The 21325-nt window shown below is 41.8% G+C and overlaps 1 protein-coding gene across 3 annotated transcripts; it reads right to left on the bottom strand.

Annotated features, from left to right (window-relative positions):
* Positions 1 to 1574: 1574 nt before the first annotated feature.
* On the bottom strand, positions 1575 to 19400 carry LOC146662731 (uncharacterized). 3 transcript variants are annotated; one of them, XM_085419367.1, is made up of 4 exons: positions 19099 to 19399; positions 7081 to 7156; positions 5628 to 6874; positions 1575 to 4063 (listed from the first exon to the last, which is right to left on the bottom strand). In XM_085419367.1, exons 2-4 carry the CDS (start codon positions 7096 to 7098, stop codon positions 3853 to 3855), a joined length of 1476 nt encoding a protein of 491 aa, XP_085275493.1. In that variant the 5' UTR covers positions 7099 to 7156; positions 19099 to 19399; the 3' UTR covers positions 1575 to 3852. The 3 variants fall into 3 exon arrangements, with proteins under 3 accessions (XP_085275493.1, XP_085275494.1, XP_085275495.1); XM_085419368.1 differs by having other exon boundaries at positions 3926 to 4063; positions 5608 to 6874; positions 19099 to 19398; XM_085419369.1 differs by having other exon boundaries at positions 3939 to 4060; positions 5608 to 6874; positions 19099 to 19400.
* Between the last annotated feature and the right edge of the window lie 1925 nt (positions 19401 to 21325).

The raw sequence follows: 21325 nt of genomic DNA, 5'->3' as shown, positions 1-21325 counted from the left end.
CTCTCTGACTCACTCACTGGCCTGCACCAGTTACCAGTCACTTTGTGGAGCATTGGACTGCCATTACCTCATAAGACTTTGTTGTTACACTATCTCTTACCGTATATTACTAAATCTCCATTTGCACTATTTGCTTATTTGCACTACTCTGCCTGGTTTACACTCAATGTCATTTACCCTTACTTGAATATTGTATATTGTATATTGCATAGCTTTCTTGTTATACGTAAAATTGTATTGTATTTATTAAAATTTTTACTCTTTAATTATTTTATTTGCATTTTTTAATCACTCTCTTATATTTAAATGTTCATTTGCTATTTCATCTAGGGTTTGAGAGTGACGAAATTTCTATTCTCTGTATGTCCTGTACATGTGGCAGAATTGACAAATAAAGTTGACTTGACTTGACTTGACTTGAAAAAGAAGGCTGATATAATCAAGAAGCGTTAGGACCAAGGTGCTTTGCAATGTCAGCAGTTGGCGGAAGAAGGCTCTCAACTACTTTCGTTACCTTAAGTTTGTCAGATATGGTACGATCTGTGAGGGGGAATTCAACATTATTGCGCCACGTATCATAATCAGCTTCGAAAGTAGAGCAAGGGGTTTTCTCCGAGAAGGGCCTTTGCGTGACCTTGAGAAGGCATTTCATTGTTCATAATGACATCCTTAACTACTACTCTCTGTACTTCAGGTGGAGTGAGCTGTTCAGGTGGTAAGTAGATAGTGGTTGTTCTGTGCGAGGCAGTCACCTCTACACTTGGAGAGGATGAGTGAGAGCCATGCTCAGGCGAGTGGGTTGAACCACTGCCCAATTTAACAGGACTTTGATCCTCAATGATGGTTGGTTCATCTCAGTCTGTGTCACTAGTGAACTGCGGATTTTGACTAGGCACTGATGCATTTGGTCCAACTGTGGGGTTACTCTCAGTGGACTTCTTCATTTTGGCCAGCTCACCTAACAAAACCTCAAAATCTGCACCACTCAGTTCGGCAAGACCTTTTAGTTCAGTTGGGTAAGAATGGATTAAACACGAACCCCTGTCTGCAGCATACAGCCAGACAGCAGCTGGATATGATGGACAACACTTGGGTTACGGCTTTGTCTTTTGCAAGGTAAGCTATCCTTAAGGAACTGGACTGGTTCACCTGATTGGAACTCCACAATGGCTGTGTTTTTAAAATGTGCCTCTGTGCTAGTTATTTTAATTACTCTTCCAATGGAACCAAACTACCCTAAGTAATCAATAACCTCATTGTCAACCTCATCACCTGTTACCCTCCTACTAGGACAGAGTTAGGTACTTTGACACCTTCAGTTTGGATTACATCCATGTTCTTATTACTCCAACCCAGAATGTCATTGACAAATGTAATGATTTGACCCAAAAGGCATGAAAGCACCAGTTGCTAAACTTCCAAAAATAAAAGGAATTAAACCTCCTGGCTGGTGCGCCACATTTGTGTAGCACCTCTACTCAGGACCAGTACACTTTCACTTCAAATAGAGACCCTAAACATCTTACTAGGTTCAGAAGGAGGTTTTGTTTTGGAGACTCACAAAAGGAATTGGCTTGGAAATGAACAACTGAGACCTTTATTGCCTCAGTACCATTCATAAACATATACAGCACAATAAACCAAACTGCACACTAATAGTGCATTTTAAAGGTGAATAGATATAAAGCAGAACAAATAAAATAAAGACAGTCGAATGAAAGACTTATACTGAATTGTATCAGAACTCTTTTGAATGAATAAAACGGATGGAAGTATTCCCGTTGTGAAGTTTGAATTGTCCAGTCTGAATTGTCCTTTAAAGTCGTTGAAACCCAAACAGGTGTACTGTAGCGGAAGTGTCAGTGTGCAAACCCTATTATCTGGGATAGGGCTTGTCTGAAATACAGGGATGCTTGAATCAGTTTCTCAGGCAAATCCTACAATCCGATCGCATGGCTGGCCACATCATTTCATGATCATTCAGGATCTCATTTGGGCTGTTCTCGCCGTCAGTGGTTCTCCAGAATCCTTTCTAGTACAAAAAAACAATCTACACAAACAGTGCAGAACAATGAATTTCTTTTCCATCTTGTGTTCTTAACATGAGCTCATGAACTTCTTTTCCAAATGTATTAATAACAAATGGCATTCCATTTAGCTTTACCAAGTTACAAGAGTTACAGTAACTTGTTTGTACCAGTATCAACTATTTTATCACAATTATATCACAATAAAGAACATCAGCAGCTTAAACAGTAATGTAAATAGTCATCGCAATCAAGGTTACATTCATCCATAAGGCTAACAAGCAAATGCAACTTAATTCACAGTGCAAGTACTAATGAACTTGAAATATGCTCATTTCTATTAAGACTTAACCATTCTAATATAAACAGAGCTAGTGCTTCTATCCGAATACCTCCCCGATCGGAATATGGCTTCGTGGGGGTAGGGTAGCTAACAGCTATTAGCAGCTAGCATCGGCAGTAAAACACCTTTAGCTCAAAGCATTCAACACTTATAACACACTGTGAAGAACAACAAGAAAAGTAAAACAACACACCAAATTTGATGAACAAACGGCATGTCACTCACTGGGATATTCCAACACAAATAACTGGACAGACGTTATTCCCTTTGTGGTCAGAGTTCGGGGCCTAATAAAAGAGTAGCTTATTAGCATTTATACGTAAAACAATCTGGTCTCATTAATCAGGTTGCAGCATTGCATACCAAATACTTTTCGGTGAGCTCCGACACACACTTGACTGCCATCAGAGAGGGAAGATCTCATAGGAAGAGACAGGTAATGCTTCCTGCGCACTAGACGCACGGTTGTCAGAACACAAAACTGCATTACAGCACCCCCTTCTGACAATAACAGGCTATAGCCTTAGATAAAAAAAAGAAGGGGGGGGGGGGATTTTACGGCCCTGTATTTCACATGGGTTACACTATTATCTAACAATTCTCAGCCTGTAATTTTGTACTTACTATATAAGTCTAGGATATTCTGTTCAGACTAATTTGGCGCAGGAAAATTGCACCCTGACTTAAACTGGCTATGATATCTAAGCATGTTTGGAAATCCCTCTGCAGCTCTACATGTCAGTCTCAATAATTCAGTTCAATCATAGAGCCAAATTCACTCTTTTACCCATTATTACATGGAGGGCCAACTCTTAATGAGAACCATTGCAATGTATATATATATAAAAAAAATTTAAAAAAAAAATTCACTAAATGAACTTTATTTAATCACTATATTCCTAACATGCACAGACAGTGAGTGACTTCTCTCTGCATGTCTTATTTTCACCTTTGACCTTCACTGCGATGTCTGGGAGCCCGTCCCCTTCTCTCTGCCTCTCACACATCCAGTAGCAGGCCATGTTTGTGCCTTCATGAGCTGTACCATCCAGTGTTTTGCTTTATTAAGTCTTTATTATCAATTTTTTTGTCAGTCTCGTATTTACATTTTTCTTTATATCCGGGAGATCTCTCAACCTTGCCAAATCCCATTACACACAATGTACATATGTTTGCACTTCACATCTCCTTTAGCCCATTTTTAGAGACTCAAGTTCATTTATCAACACTTAACTGTTGGAATATTTCCTAAAAATAAACTGAACGTTGAAACCAAATATTTCCTTGGATTTATTGAAATGAATATTTGCAAAGCAATCAAAACAGCACAATCTTCACACCAGCATTGACACCAAAAATATCACCTCTTTTATACTCCTTGTATAAATTGTATCCTACCTACACCCGTTTTCACACCTTCTCTTGTGCGATTAGGTAGAGGATCATTAGGAGGTCCCTCTAAGGGGGACGCTCCCACAGAGCTTAAATCTGGAACTCTCCACCATTTGACCTTAGACCTGAAGAAGATTCTCGGTTGAGAGGTGAAATAATCTTCAAGCAATTTAAAGAAGTCCAGATTTTTAGGGTCTGTTGCAGAGTGAAAGTTTTTCCACAAAAGGTCACAGTGAAACTCTTTCCCACCACCACAGTGATGACAGGGTTGAGAACTGGATCCTTCTGTGTTGCTCTGCTTCTAAACAAAGACACAAAGACAGTGTAAGTCAGGGAATTCCTTCAACATTTTAATTCTGAAAGTGGCCTGAAATAAAAAGTAAGCTGATTCTGAGGGGGTCAGGTGGGATACACTGATTGGTTTTAGTTAGATGACCCTCCCGTTGTTCATTTAGTAAATACAAGTAAAATGGATTGATTCTTATAAAGCACTTTTTTACTCTGCCTGAGCACTCAAAGTGCTTTATACAACACGGTAAAGCACTTTGCATGCTAGAGTAAAGTGACCTGGTACTGAGACTCAATAAATGTCTTTGTTGTAGAGCAACCTTTCTACCAGTGGTAGGCAACCTTTCTGATGATGAGTGCCATCTAAAATTTCCTCAAAAGTCAATTTACCATATCAACAATTGCATTAACAATAAATTTAATAATGCTGCATATCAACAGTTACATAACTGCTAAGTGCTACATAACTTTGCACTTTTGCTGTAACGAGACAAATTTCCCACCTGTGGGACTAATAAAGGTCATCTTATCTTACACACTATATAGAACAACTTCATAGAAATAGATTTGCTATATTTCAAAAAAATTTTTTTTATCCATAACAAGAACACCATAACAGCAAAGGAACTATACAAACAGAAAATGCAGATGCTATTAATGGTCGCCTCACAACAATGGTAAATGGCCTGTATAGCGCTTTACTTAATCCCTATGGACCTTGACACTGCATTCAGTCATCCACCCATTCACACACTGGTGATGGCAGCTACATTGTAGCCACAGCTGCCTTGGGCGCGCTGACAGAGGCAAGGCTGCCGGACACTAGCGCCACCGGGCCCTCTGGCCAACACCAGTAGGCAACGGGTGAAGTGTTTTGCCCAAGGACACAACGACCGAGACTGTCGGAGCCGGGGCTCGAACCGGCAACCTTCCGATTACAAGAAGAACTGCCAACTCTTGAGCCACATTCGCCCCAAAAACAATGATAAGAAAAAATAAACTGGGCTAATATGACTTATCTTTATACAAGGATTTGCAGATTAATGTGATCCCTGCCGCTGCTTTGTATTTGAAAGTTGTGTTATCTGGGGATCATATTTTGTAACTCGTTGAGGTGTCCCGTTATATCAGCGAGAAAGAAACATTGTCAACCCATCTTGATGCATGCTCAATCATCCAGGTAAGTAAACCTCCAAAAATTGATTCTGTTCATCTGGACATATAATTTTGTGGGAGAAACGTTTCGTCACTCATCCAAGTGACTCCTTCAGTCTCAGCTGACTGCAAGTTTCCCCCAATCTTATAAACAGTACATTTGCATAATGGTCAGTGGTTGTTGATCAATGGTCATGAGAATCTGCATAATTAAGCTTAAGGAACTGAACTCCCAGCACATTGTTCCTTCAGTGGGCTGGTTTCAGTCATTATCTAAATGCACTGTTTCCAAAATTCCAAAATTGAGTCCAGTAGAATTACTAACATGCGAACACAATTTAATGAGCACAGTTGAACGAAACAGTCAGTCTTAAACAAGAAGATAATAATATACATACATACCTCACAGTAACTGCACTTGCAGTTTCTTTCTGGTGTGGCTCTGTTGGTGGATTTTAAGGTAACGTGGCGCTTTAAAAGTCTTCTCACACAGGTCACATTTATAAGGTCTCCCCACAGTGTGGGTAAACATGTGGCGTTCTAAGTCTTTATATCTCACAAACAGTTTCCCACACTGATCACAGCAGTAAACGTCATTTCCAGTATGAATGCGGAGGTGAATATTTAGGCTGCCTAGCAAGTGGAAGGTTTTTCCACATATGTGGCAGCTGTACGCCTTAAATCCAGAGTGGATAACTTGATGACGCTGTAAGAGGCCACTGTGAGTAAAAGCTTTACCACACTGACCACAGCTGTATGCTTTAACTCCACTGTGGCTGAGTTGGTGTCTTTTTAAGCTTCCAGCCTCGGTAAAAGATTTTCCACACAAGTCACAGGTGTAAGGTTTAATTCCACTGTGGATGAGTTGGTGTGTTTGTAAGTTTCTAGGCTGGGTAAAAGACTTTCCACATAAGTCACAGGTGTAAGGTTTAATTCCACTGTGGATGAGTTGGTGTCTTTTTAAGCTTTCAGCGTGGGTATAAGATTTTCCACACAAGTCACAGGTGTACGGTTTAACTCCACTGTGGATGAGTTGGTGTCTTTTTAAGCTTTCAGCGTGGATATAAGATTTTCCACACAAGTCACAGGTGTACGGTTTAACTCCACTGTGGACGAGCTGGTGTGTTTGTAAGCTTCCAGCGTGGGCAAAAGATTTTCCACACAAGTTACAGGTGTACGGTTTAATTCCACTGTGGATGAGTTGGTGTCTTTTTAAGTTAGCAGCCAAAGTAAAACTTTTTCCACACAAGTCACAGGTGTATGCTTTAACTCCATTGTGGATGAGTCGGTGTGTTTTTAAGCTTTCAGCGTGGGTAAATGATTTTCCACACAAGTCACAGGTGTACGCTTTAATTCCACTGTGGATGAGATGGTGTCTTTTTAAGTTAGCAGGAAAAGTAAAAGATTTTCCACATAAGTCACAGGTGTACGCTTTAACTCCACTGTGGATGAGTTGGTGTGTTTTTAAGCTTCCAGCCCGGTTGAAAGATTTTCCACATAAGTCACAGGTGTAAGCTTTAACTCCACTGTGGATGACTTTGTGTCTTTTTAAGCTCCCAGCCAGGGTAAAATCCTTCCCACACTCATCACAGCTGTATGTTTTCTCTCTCTTTCTTCTGTGAGGTTTGTCGGCCTCCTGAGAGCGCTGACTTCTCGCTCCATGTTGGTCCTGCAGTGACAGAGATACAAACAGAGGCAGTGAGTGAAATGCAGTCGTGGAACAAACTGAAACTCCATTAGTGGAATCAAAGATGTCAACAAACACGTCGTAGGTGTGTTACCACCACCTTCTGCTGATATTATCACATTACAATGATGAGCTACAATGAGAGTTGTGACCTGCACACAGGTTCAATAACAGATATTCTTGCTCACCTTTTGGGTTGAAGTCATTGTTTCCTCTGTAGTGGCTGAGCTGAGTCTAAATGGCTCGTCTCCTCCTGATGATCAGCTGGAACAAAAATATATTTATATGTATTTCATCCTTGATCAAAAGAAGCTGAGATGGAAAGCTCAAATCCACTCAAACTAAATGTCTTCAGTCAGTGTGTCAGCCTCCAGTTAACAACAGTGGTGAGAAACTGCAGTAATGAACCCCCACTGAGTAACTGCAGTTTGGTGCTTCATTTGAACCTCATAGATTTTATTAAACAAAATGGATAAAAAACACACAGTACAAAACAGAAGGTGAGCTGATGGTAAGAGTATCATCATCTCAAACTACATCAAGATTCTCAGACCATGTCATGGTTCACTTGATCCCTGCAAACAGGCACAAACTGAAACTGTCTAAAGCTTTTGTGAAGACACTGAAGCAGTGGACTGATGAGGCTGTGGAGAATCTGCAGGTGTGTCTGGACTGCACCGACTGGCAGGTTTTCAGAATTGTTATCAACAGTTTGGATTATTATAGAGATGCTGTGACATCCTGTGACATCAGCTTCTGTGAGGAAGCTGCACAGCATCACACACCAGGGTGAGTTAGAATAATGGCCAGCCTTGGTTCTCTAATATATTCATTGGGCTATAAAGCTGAAGACATGATCACTTCAATGAACCTGACCGAAAAGGAGGTGAGTGAGTACCACACTCTCAAAAACAAACTTAAGGCACACTTTGTAGTCAGAAGAAACATTATCTTTTAAACGTGAAAAGTTCAACCGAAGGCAGCAAGAAGTGGGAGAGACGGCAGATCGGTTTATTACATCCCTATATGCCTTGGCGTAGCATTGTGACTACGGGGCGCTGTACAGTGAAATGATAATTGACAGACTCGCTGTCGGAATGAGAGACAAGAGGCTCTCGGAGGAACTGCAAGTGGATGCAGAGCTCATGTTAGAAAAAGCAGTGATAGGGATTCCCCAAAGTGAGCTTGTTAAGAAGCACCAGCATCTTCTTAAAAACAACTTCAAGCAGGAGAATCCTTGCAACGTGGACATCATTAGCAAAGATAAAACATTTCAAACCAGAACAGACTGTGCCACAAAACACAGAGAGGAACATGAAACATGACACAAGGCAATGCAATCGATGTGGAAAGACAACACCTCACAGCAAAAAGCTGTGCCCAGCCAAAGAGGTAGTCTGCAATCAGTGTAAAAAGAAAGGTCACTATGCAAGAGTGTGCAGGTCGGGGGCACTGGGAGAAATATGGGCAGCAGGTGGTGACATTGAAGAGAGGGAAGTAGCACAGTAGCATCTGATAGAACTGAGGATGCATGGATGACTAAAAAAAAAGTTAACAATATAGACCTGTTGGCTCAAAATTGACAAAAGAGCGGATGTAACAGTCTTGCCTGAAAGAAAAAAGCAGTTACAAAAGAAAGCAGTTAGCAGTTACAGAGAAATTTACAGCTAACCTGAGTACTCCGGGCAACACTACAATACTGTGTATGTAGTAGCAGACCTGACACAAGGGTTACTTAGCTGCCCAACAAGTGTAGAGCTTGGGTTAGTGGACAGAGTAGAAGCAGCGTCACTCCCTTCAGCAGAGGCGGTAAAGCAGCAGTTTCTGAAGCTACTTAGCTGTTTAGGACAAATGGAGGGGGAATACAAAATTGAGCTTAAAGCAGATGCTAAGCCATTTATCTGTTGACCCCAAAAAGGGTCCCACTTCCCTACTGCCCTAAAATCAAAAAGGAGCTAGCTTGTATAGAAGAGTTAGGGGTAATCTCCAGAGTGTAGCAGTCTACTGACTGCTGTGCAGGAATCTTTCCAGTACCCAAACCAAACAGAGAAGAAGTGTGTGTATTGACTTGACCAAACGTAACAATTCTGTGAAAAGAGAAAGACACATGTTGCAATCAGTATAGCACACCCTAGGACAGCTAGAAGGCGCGAAGTTCTTCTCAAAACTCGATGCTAACTCAGAATTGTGGAAAATACCTTTTTCCAAGCAGTCAGCTCTTTTCACAACCTTCATCACGCCATTTGGAAGGTATTGTTTCAATAGACTCTGTTTCAGCATATCTTCAGCTCCTGAGCATTTTCAAAAATGAATGTCTCAAGTCTTGGAGGGGCTGGACGAAGTTGTCTGCCAAATGGATGACATTTTGGACACACAGGCCCAGCACGACAAGAGACTAGTCGCAGTCCTTGTGTGGTTCACAAAAGCAGGTGTGACATTGAAAAGTGAGAAATGCGACTTTGCAAAAACCTTGATCAAGTTGCTTGGACAGATCATTGACAGTACAAGCGTCAAAGCAGACCCAGAAAAAGTGAACATGGTCAGCAACATGGAGGCACCCACCGATGTAAGTGGAGCGAGACAATTTCTGAGAATGGTTAATCATCAAGGCAATGTTTCCCCACCAAGCAGAAAAAACACAGCTATTGAGAGAACTACTCCGTAGCAAAAAAGTACTGTTGGAGTGAGGCTCAACAAACAGTGTTTGACAGCATTAAGTCAGTACTGAGTACCTGGCAGTCTACAGTCCCAAAGCACAAACAACAGTATCAGCCTTAAGCATCCTCCTATGGACTGGGAGCAGTGCTACTTCAGAAACAAGAGGAAGACTCAACCAAGGTAGTGACCTTCACTTCAAAAGCATCAACCCCCACACAACAAAGATATACTCAAATAGAGAAGGAGGCATTAGCCGTTAGGGCTGCCAGGATTTGTCAACTAGTCACGATTACTTCGACTATTAAATTTGCTGACAACTAATTTAATAGTTGACGCATCCTTTGAAGCTTTGTAAGATCCTGAAAGACACAGGAATACGTAGGATTCAAGAGTGTACTAACGGACTGAAACAGAAGATGGCAGCACTACATCTACAAGAATCCCAGTTGCCGTTAAACGCCAAAGAAGAAGAAGCAGTTTCCAGTATCGTAGGTGATAACGTTACAGTGACGCAACAAAGGCTGTCCAAACTAGAAGACTTCTCCAAATGCAGTTGACAAATGCGTGCTTCATTTCACTAGATTTGAAGGATGGGTCAGGTGTATTCTTCGTGACCAGCCTATCCCAGAATTCATAGCGTGGCTCAGCCAATTCCAGTTTTCAACTATGGTGGCAGCTACTTAGTTTTAATTGTGTGAATGCCACACGGCATTCACACAATTAAAACAGCAGAAGTGTGAACGATTGTGTTCCTGTTTCTCTTTATTCTTTCTTGTGTGAATGCAGCAGCTTTCAGAAAAAATCAGCTTCTACGCAGTGTTTTTTCAGCGGTTTCTCCTTCTTCTGCTGTTTTCAGATTCCACTACACGGCATTCACACTGGATTTTCGCAGGAAATGCAACTTTTCTAGTTCTACCTTATTCTAGTTGCTCAGACATTTGCTGGTTAACTACTCCCTCAGTTTTCATCTGATTTTCACCATTCACACTTTAAACTGTTCTGCTCCTTCTGCTAATGCCTGCTATATCTTCTGGTGCACATAACTTTTATACTTTGAGATATTAAGCTTTTTATGCAATTTTTTGGCCCATTTTGCTGAATGGGACCACATTATCAGTGAGATCACCAGTTTTTCTTGCACAAGTATTTGGCCCCTTGAACTTTTACACATTTTGTCCCATTACAGCCACAAACATGAATCAATTTTATTGGAATTCCACGTGAAAGGCCAATACAAAGTGGTGTACATGTGAGAAGTGGAACAAAAATCATACATGATTCCAAACATTTTTTTTATTTTTTTTTTACAAATAAATAACTGCAAAGTGGGGTGTGCGTAATTATTCAGCCCCCTGAGTCAATACTTTGTAGAACCACCTTTTGCTGCAATTACAGCTGCCAGTCTTTTAGGGTCTGTCTCTACCAGCTTTGCACATCTAGAAACAGAAATCCTTGCCCATTCTTCTTTGCAAAACAGCTCCAGCTCAGTCAGATTAGATGGGCAGTGTTTGTGAACAGCTGTTTTCAGATCTTGCCACAGATTGTCGATTGGATTTAGATCTGGACTTTGACTGGGCCATCCTAACACATGGATAGGTTTTGTTTTAAACCATTCCATTGTTGCCCTGGCTTTATGTATAGGGTGGGTGCCCTGCTGGAAGGTGAACCTCCGCCCCAGTCTCAAGTCTTTTGCAGACTCCAAGAGGTTTTCTTTCAAGATTGCTCTGTATTTGGCTCCATCCATTTCCCCATCAACTCTGACCAGCTTCCCTGTCCTTGCTAAAGAGAAGCACCCCCAGAGCATGATGCTGCCTCACCATATTTGACAGTGGGGATGGTGTGTTGAGAGTGATGTGCAGTGTTAGTTTTCAGCCACACAGTGTTTTGCATTTTGGCCTAATCTTTTTGTATAACTGGAAAATGCCAAGTATGGACAGTTTTTGTGAGATACCAAATCTCCTTTTCAAAACACTGAAAATTACCTCCATTATATTTTCCCACCAATTCCGAAGTCCCGAACAGCTCCATAAGATATGTAAAATCGAAACATTTTGACCATCACATCTCCAACATTCGTCCGTAGAGGCCAGGTTCCATTTATACAATTGTTGCGGTGTTCGATGCCACCAATGGATTATTTTAAGTTGAATAAATCTACTGCCTGTTTCTTTATAACTAGTATTAACATTTTGAAAACATGAATCCCATTCAACTGAAGATATGGCCAATGCCATGTCCTGGGCCCAGTAGCCCTTAACTTTAAGGAGAGGGTCAGCCGACCGTTCTTGCGATAAATGATAAATCTTAGAGGTAATGGTCTTGAGAGCAGGACTTCCACAGGGCTGCCCACAGGACAGGTTCCCAACCACTTTGATAATGAACTATGTATTTGGACATATCTCCAGAATTGATTACGCTGCAACTTATATAATTCCACAATTTTATCAAAGCTTAAAAAACATTTAGTCCCACAATCAAATAAATCTGATACATTAAGGATGCCTGCCTTACACCACTGTAACCAGTCAACCGATGTCCCTCCAATTAAAATTATTTTATTTCCCCATAAGGATGCCGAAGGAGATTTAATAAAGTCCCAGCGACCCACCCTATGTAATTTACACCACAATGTCTTTGCATTTGCAATTATAGGATGGGTACGTTTATGACTGGTATCAAACAGCTCCCTCCAAGGAGAAATACCGCCATTAACTTCCGTCTCCATATGGGACCAAATGGGTTTAACTGGTGCAGTAGGTAACCATGCTCTAAGTTGTTTCACATTCTTCACCCAATAATACCATTGGAAATTAGGCAATGAAAAACCTCCTTGTTTTGTACTCGCTTGAAGTTTCTTAATACTTAAACGATGTGGTGAGCTACCCCAAAGAAACTGCCGAATCAAAAAATCTAGATCTTTGAAATACTTATCTGGAATGTGTAATGGAATATTGGATAAAATATAAAAGATCATGGGTGCAGTCATCATCTTAATACAACTCATTTTACCACATATTGTGAGACGTATTCCGGACCATCTACCAAATTCCATTTTTATTCTTTCAAACATTGGCTCCATATTTGCTCAGACCATCTTAGTGTAATCTGAGGTCATTTGTATCCCCAAATACTAGGACTGAACGATATATCGCATTTGCGATAATATCGCGACATGATCAAGTGTAATTTTCTAACCGCAAAGGCTGCGATTATACTCTGGACATGTCCAAATTCATGGGCTGCATCCTCCTGAGGCCGCATTTGTAGACCGATTACGTCACAGCGACGCGCCGAAGGCTGTCCAAATTACTACCATATCCCAGAATTCATAGCGCGGCCCAGCCAAACTCCAGTTTCCAACAATGGCGGCCGCTACTAAGTTTTAAAATTACTCATACTAATCTTTCTGGGTCACAAAATAAACTTTTAAAATATTTTCAGGCGAGAAAGTAGTTGTGTAAACATCAAATATCTGCTCGGTTTATCAAGATATCCCATATTTGCAAAAGTGCTTCGACGTTTTCAGAGGCGTCTGCTACCCACCAGCTCGACAGCTAGCCGGGAGCTCGAGGGTTACTGATGCGGCCGAGAACGGCACAACTCCCGGCACATCATTTTCAGATCACCGCGGAGTTTCGCTGCTCGGGTTAAACGTAATATATAAGTCACTTAGACAACCTAAAAATGTTATTGTTGGGCTTTTTTCAGTGTTTTGTTTGTTCGTGAGTAAATCGGTTTGGCTGAGATTAAAGTTATTAGATTAGATAAAATAAAACTTTATTAATCCCCCGGGTGGGTTCCTCCTTGGTTTTCACACAGCTGACTAAACGTCAAACAGAAAACTTATTAAACAGAAGTATGAGACAGTCGAGAATTTACGCCAGTGTCTGGTTATATTTTAGATAGCAAGAAGCAGACGGCCGAGTTTATTAAACTCCACCGAGACAGCGGTGACGCTAATCAGAAGGCTAGACCGTCCAATTTCACGCCTTTAAATTTTAAAGGCGTGTTTGTGTGTGTGTTTATACAATTGCTATTATGTTTGCACTTTATGTGTAATGTTACTGACTGCAGAGATCAGTAAGATGTGTGTATTTTTTATTTATTAGTTTTATTTATTTAATATTATTTTTTAATTGAATGACTGTCTAGTAGTTCACAGATGTCGAAAAACTGAGTGTGGTAAAGCCACTGATGTTTTTTATGTATATTTCTGCAATCTGCACATTGTACTGACTTTCATTTTAATGTTTACACCAGGGTTCCTTGTCAGCACTTTATGCTCAGATGTTTGTAAGCTAAAAATAAACTATTGTGTATGTTCAAATATACTGTTGTGATTGAAGAAGTTAAATAAAAATGTCAGTCATCAATTCATGCATCACCTCATGTTATCATAACAGAGGTCTGTCTTCCAGGAAAGAACAGTTTAAAATTAATGTAATATAGTATTGGCCATACTATATGATGTATTGCTTGTCTTTGTTTAATAATACAGAAGACAAAGACCTTAAAAAATAATCGCATATCGCATCGCAATCGCAATATTGGGGCAAAAAATCCCAATTAGATTGTTTTCCATAATCGTTCAGCCCTACCAAATACCTCAAACCATTCACAGACCACCCAAACTCCCACTGTTTAAATAAAGTATGAGGGCAGTGTCCTGACATAGGCATTGCCTCTGATTTATCCCAGTTGACGCAATACCCTGAAAGCAGCGTAAAGCTTTCTATACATTCTGATAGGGCTGGAATTGACTTCCCAGACTGGGTCATAAGTAACAACATATCATCTGCATATCATAGAAGCTTATGTTGACTATTAACCATCGAAATTCCAAATACGTCCGCACCTACACGGGTATGTTTGAAAACGCAGCTGTTTCGTCCACACGTAAACGGCGTTTCGAATCACCGAAAACAGATTTTTTTTAAAACTCATTTTTTTCTGTTTACGTGTGGACAAGGAATACAGAGGTCAAAGGTATGTGCCTTTTTTTCACGTCACGCTGTGCGCCACGTTATTGTTTACAGGAGATGAATTGCAGAATGGCAGGTAGTCAGATTAACAGTATTTTGTCTCTATCTTCAGGTTTTACATTGGGTTTTTTTGGTTTTTTTCCCCCCTTTTCATACCGCTCTCCCCCTGCAATGGCTCTGTGACCCCCTAGGGGCGGGCCCCACACTTTGGGAAGGTCTGTCTTAAACAAATAATCCTACTCAACACAATCAAAAGCTTTAGCAGCATCCAGCGATAGGGCCACTTTTGGATATACTGAATCATATATATAATTTTTTCGCCATTACTACTTTTAATCGACCCACGAAGACCCTTGACAAGATTTTTTGGTCAGAATTCAGCAAAGATATGGGGCTCAACCACTTGGGTCTAAAGGGTCTTTCCCAGTTTTAGGAATAAATGTTATAAGTCCAGAGTGCATTGACTGAGGTAATGAGCCTACTTTAAAAGCCTCATTAAAAACATCAAGCAACAGGGGACTTAACATATCCTCAAATGCTCTATAGAAATCCAATGGTAACCCATCTAATCCTGGAGCTTTATTAAGTGGCATACTGTTAATTGCACGGGTAATCTCCTCCACTGTAATTGGAGCATCTATAATCTGCTGGTCAGTAGCAGAAAGCTGTGGCAGGTTTAAATCAGTAAAGAATGCTTCAAATTTCTGTTCATCTAAACTACCTCGTGTAGAATAAAGATTATTGTAAAAATGTTACCGTTTGGTAAATCGGTTTGGCTGAGATTAAAGTTACAGTTTTCACACAGCTGAATAAACGTCAAACAGAAAACTGGTTAAACAGAAGGGTAAGATGGTAGAATTTACTCCAGTGTCCTGCTATTTTTTAGACAGCAAGAAGCAGGAGGCTGAGGTTAGAACTCCACAGAGGCAATCTGCAAATTTCATTAAAAGTTTAATAAACTGTCATCTTGTCTTTATTTTTGGTTAGCACATACTTTAAACACTATAAGCTAATGATAATTATATAAGAGCAGATGCATGCTGGTGCAAATAGCAGTTCATTTTCCATCCAATGGATGCATGACGTGATTATCGCAAAAATAATCTAGTCGACTATCAAAAGAATCATTTTTGGCAGCCCTATTAGCCATAACCTGGGCGTGCAAGTGATTTTCTCATCAGCATCAAGTTTCATGTTGTGACAGATCACAAGCCTTTAGAGCTACTTTTAGTCTCCAAGAACTTAGATGAACTACCGCCACGAGTACAAAGACTGAGAATGAGATTACCGTATTTTCACGACCATAAGGCGCACTTAAGTCTTAGATTTTCTTCAAAAAGTACGGCACGCCCTATAGCGCAGTGCGCCCTGTGTGTTGTAAGGAGGACGTAGTAGAGAACACCATGAGAACGCTAAAGGGTGAAGTGTCGGCGTTGATCGTATATACCGGACAATCGCACATACCTGTATAAAAGGACAGGTATGTGCATTATGTGGAACATCGTTGTTTTAACAACCCTGAAAATGGCAAAGAGACACGCTTATGAAGCACAGTTTAAACTGAAGGCCATCAGCTACGCGGAGGAACATGGAAATCGAGCAGCGGCGAGAGAATTTAAGATTAACGAATCGATGGTTCGCAAATGGAGGAAGCTAGAAAACGAGCTCCGGCAGGTCAAGAAAACGCAGCTGAGTTTCCGTGGACATAAGGCGAGGTGGCCCGAGTTGGAGGAAAGACTCGAGCGGTGGATCATCGAGCAAAGAGCGAGCGGGAGAAGCGTTTCGACGGTCACCATTCGGCTAAAAGCAGTTTCACTAGCTGAAGAGATGAACATTGAACATTTCCAAGGAGGTCCGTCTTGGTGCTTTCGTTTTATGAAACGGTGCCATTTTTCCATCCGGACCAGGACTACGGTAGCGCAGCAACTTCCAGCGGATTATAAGGAAAAGCTGGCCATCTTCCGCTCCTACTGCAGCAAACACATCGGCGACAAAAACATCCAGCCCAGCCACATCACTAACATGGACGAGGTCCCGCTCACTTTTGACATCCCGGTGAGTCACACTGTGGAGAAGAAGGGGACCAGCACGGTAGCGATACGCACAACGGGGCACGAAAAGTCTTCTTTCACTGTTGTGCTTGGCTGCCATGCTAATGGACAGAAACTGCCGCCTATGGTGATTTTTAAGCGAAAGACTTTGCCTAAAGAGAAGTTTCCAGCAGGAATCATCATTAAGGCAAATGAAAAGGGCTGGATGGATGAGGAAATGATGAAAGACTGGCTGAGGGAGGTGTATGTAAGGAGACCAGGTGGTTTTTTCCACGCATCACCATCGCTCTTAATCTGTGACTCTATGCGTGCCCATCTCACAGCCGATGTGAAAAAACTAGTGAAACAAATGAACTGTGAGCTTGCTGTCATTCTGGGAGGCCTGACAAAGGAACTCCAACCGCTGTACATCGGTGTGAACCGCCCGTTCACGAGTGGCCTGGGAGCGATGGATGACCGATGGAGACCACAGTTTCACCAAGAGTGGAAGGCAGCGCCGGGCGAGTTACGCCACAATTTGCCAATGGATTGTAGATGCTTGGGCTAACATGTCTGCTGGCACTGTTGTTCGAGCTTTCGCAAAAGCCGGCATCATTTCCGAGGAGCCGCACGGCACGGAAAGTGACTCTGACAGTGAAGAAAGTGAACCTGGCATGTTTGATGGAGATTTAGCGCAGCTGTTCAATTCAGACACAGAGGATGAGGACTTCGATGGGTTTGATTGATGATAAAAATGTGAGTACCAAACTTTGTTTTGCTCCTGCTTTATTTTTAAATACGCACACTTGTATGCTTGTGTGTTGTTGATGATGACGATTACCGGTAATAGAAATGTGAGTAAGGTACCGAACTCAGGTTTGCTCCCGCTTTATTTTTAAATACGCATACGGTACTTGTATGCGCCCTATGATCCAGTGCGCCTTATGTGTGTGTTAAATACAGTAATGGCACACATAACTGAGACTGCGCCTTTTAGTACAGTGCGTCTTATGGTCATGAAAATACGGTAATGAGGTTCTCTTTCACCATCTCACATGTCATACACACAGCAACTGCAGACGTGCTGCCCAGAGTGCCAGAAAGAGCGGTTTCTAACACGACATTAAGAGATGAAATGGACTTGTATGCACATCAGGCCTTCCTGAAATAGAGGACAGACAACAACAAATAAGACAGCAGCAACACAGAGATGAAACAATAAAACATGTCCAACTCTACTGCAAAATCTTTTTGACTGGAGTAACAGCCAGTATTTGGTTGTAGTGGACTATTTCTCAAGATACACAGAAATACCTGAGCTGTCTTCTAACACATCAGCAGCAATGATTGAACACTTAAAGTCCGTATTTGCACGCCACAGCATACCAACATAATTAAAGTCATATAATGGCCCACAATTCTCCTCAGAACTCTTCCCAACGTTTGCTCTAGAGTGGGGCTTTGCCCACACCGCTTCCAGCCTGAGATTCCCTCAGAGAAACGGTGAGACTGAAAGAGAAATGAGAACAGTAAAAAGCCTTCTACAGAAAGCAGACCCATCTCTCACCATCATGGCATATTGCACCACACCACTTGCCAATGGACATAGCCCTGCAGAGATTCTAATGGGGAGGAAACTTCGTACCACAGCCCCTATACTTCCATCCTGCCTCAAACCAGGCAGGATAAACATCACTATGCTGAGAGACATAAAAAAGAAAAAAAGAGAGAGAGGAGAGATAGAAACAGTGGAAATGGTTCAACAACAGAGAGCACAAGACCTCACTGGACTACAACCAGGAGATCAAGTTTGGATCTGGGACATGAAAGAAAACGGGACAATATAAAGCAGAGCGGAATTCTCCACGATATTATCTCATTGAGACAATCCCCCACCCACCCAAGTCTCATATACCACCAAGTAACCAAACTACGGAAAGAAGATATCCTAGAAGCCAAATCACAACAACAGTCGCGTTGAGGATTTGGTGCTATATAAAAAAAAATATAAATATAACTGAATTGAATACTCAGAGGAGGGGTGTTATGGTAGGGACTAATTAAATGTTCATGCAGCACCGTCTGGTTTTTTGTGTTGTGGTCTGCCAATAAAGGGACTCACTATGTTAAGACAGAGCTGTCCTTGTCTCATTAATACTGCTGCTATTATAAACCCCAGATCTACAAAAACAACGTGTTCATCCACAGCACCTGGACAATAAAGTTATAGTGACCCTGATACTGCAGCAGATCGCTCTGGTTTCCTGTCATCACTTCAAATAGAAACGAGGCTGTAGAGGTTTGGTGCAGGCAGAAAAACAGCTGCAGGGACAATGAAAAGACTTTTCTGCTCCAACTTCTCCCAGCATGCTGAGCTAATGGTTAGTTGGTGTTTTTCTCCAAACACTCTCTCACTCTTCTCTCAACGTGTTCACAATAAACTGTGAACAGACACCGAGGAGAGCAGCAGAAGACCTCATTCAGGAGCTAAACTCAACATGAACTGAACTCACAGTAAAGTTAGCTCGGTGCTTACCTTTAGATGAGCCCACAAACCGAGAGAAACTCCGCGATGAAGCTGCAACTCTTTCCAAACACAGGAAACAGATCAGGGAGCAGAGACCCACGTGGTTCACGCTGATCTCAGCTACGATCCAGGAGACAAGGGTGGGCAGATCGATGCAGATATCGATCAGGACGTTGGTAGTGGTTTATGATCGATACTTTAGTTTGTTTCTCTCCCCTAAGTTCACTACTTTACTCCCGTTTCATGACAAAGGAGCTCTCTCTGCTCGGCTCCTCTCGTGCACACACACTTTGCTCCGCCCTCTTCTCTTCTTCTTCTTCTTTGTGTTTAACGGCGGTTGGCAACCAACGTAAAGGAGCATTACCGCCTCCTACTGTTCCGGAGTATGGGTCAGACAGTGAGTTTACAATTTGTATCCAAAAAACAAAACAAAAAACAAAAACAAAAATTTCCCAATTCCCCGCTCCTTCAATCTATTCTGCAGAACTGATGAAAACGTCATCGTAGGAAGAAGAATTGCTAAGGACTCAGGAAAAGCAAAGAGCGCTGCTGAGAATTGGAACAGCCTTACACCCGTCTCTCTGTAACAATGTTACGCCCGGAAGGACTCTTATGGAGGACTGCAAGAGACACACACATGGAATTAAACAATTCTGTCCTTCAGGTCCTTGAGGTGGTCGAATCGATGTCTATGGTCTTTTGTGTGTATTTTCTGATGTGTAGAACTGAAGAAGCTTCTCGGATGAGAGGTGAAACGTCTTCAAGCAGCTTAAAGAAGTCCAGACGCTTTTCTTTGCAAGCTCCTTTGACTACGATGACCTGGATGACTGAGAACCTTCACAGACATTTTCTGGTCTTCTTAGTATCCATTTTAGTGTGGTTTCAGCTAACCAAGAATAAGAATTACGTTGTCTGGAAAATGCAATATTTAGAATTAATAAGCGGAGCTGGACACACCCACTACTTCACTCCATGCAGCCGGAAGCGGAAGTGAATCATTTGTAGTGATGCCGCCTCTTTTAATGACTTTACTCAGGGTTATCTGCAACCGCTGTAAATAGGCAGAAGGCTTTTCACCTGAGTTCTGGTTTGTGCTCAAGAATTTGGCAAAAAGCTCATCCCCATCATCAACAGTGCCATAGGATATGTCAAGATATGTCAAGTTTGCGGACGACACAACGGTGGTGGGTCTCATTAGCAACAGGGATGAGACCGACTACAGAAGTGAGGTGAGACGCCTGGCCACGTGGTGTGTTGACAACAATCTCTCTCTGAATGTGGAGAAGACGAAGGAGATTGTCGTGGACTTCAGGAGAATGCACACCCAACATGCTCCTCTGACCATTGACGGAGCGTCTGTGGAGAGAGTGAGCAGCACCAAGTTCTTGGGTGTGCACATCACAGAGGATCTCTCCTGGACGTACAACACCACAGCACTGGCCAAGAAATCACAGCAGCGTCTCTTCTTTCTCCGCAAACTAAGAAGAGCAGGAGCACCAGCCCCCATCATGTACACTTTTTACAGAGGCACCATCGAGAGCATCCTGTCGAGCTGCATCACTGTGTGGTTTGGAGCCTGCAATGCGTCCTGTCATAGAACCCTCCAACACATAGTGAGGGCTGCAGAGAGGATCATTGGTGCCTCTCTCCCCTCCCTCCAGGACATTTACAGCACCCGTCTCACTAAAAAATCCCTTTGCATAGCGGCTGATCCCATGCACCCAATGCAAAGCTTCTTCAAGCTGCTGCCGTCAGGGAGGAGACTGCGGAGTCTCCAGGCCAGGACCAGCAGACTGAAGCTTCATCCATCAGGCTGTCAGGAAGCTTAACTCCCTCCCGATTCTGCCCCCTCTCCCCTCTTCTCCACCACGGTCTCACTGAACTCTGTCACACACACACACACTCTCTCTCTGACTCACTCACTGGCCTGCACCAGTTACCAGTCACTTTGTGGAGCATTGGACTGCCATTACCTCATAAGACTTTGTTGTTACACTATCTCTTACCGTACATTACTAAATCTCCATTTGCACTATTTGCTTATTTGCACTACTCTGCCTGGTTTACACTCAATGTCATTTACCCTTACTTGAATATTGTATATTGTATATTGCATAGCTTTCTTGTTATACGTAAAATTGTATTGTATTTATTAAAATTTTTACTCTTTAATTATTTTATTTGCATTTTTTAATCACTCTCTTATATTTAAATGTTCATTTGCTATTTCATCTAG

This window comes from Rhamphochromis longiceps, linkage group LG9 (genome assembly GCF_057381845.1).
Source record: "Rhamphochromis longiceps isolate RC_006_pf linkage group LG9, R_longiceps_female_GT1.1, whole genome shotgun sequence".
NCBI lineage: Eukaryota > Metazoa > Chordata > Actinopteri > Cichliformes > Cichlidae > Rhamphochromis > Rhamphochromis longiceps.
The sequence above is the reverse complement of the archived record's forward strand: the minus strand, read 5'-3'. Positions and strand labels throughout refer to the sequence as shown.

Bases quoted from the DNA above. Each gene is read 5' to 3' on its own strand.
- LOC146662731 (XM_085419367.1), bottom strand. The intron at 4,064-5,627 runs GCAAGTGCAGTT...GTCTTTGTTTAG, and splicing joins AGCCACACCAGAAAGAAACT to AAGCAGAGCAACACAGAAGG.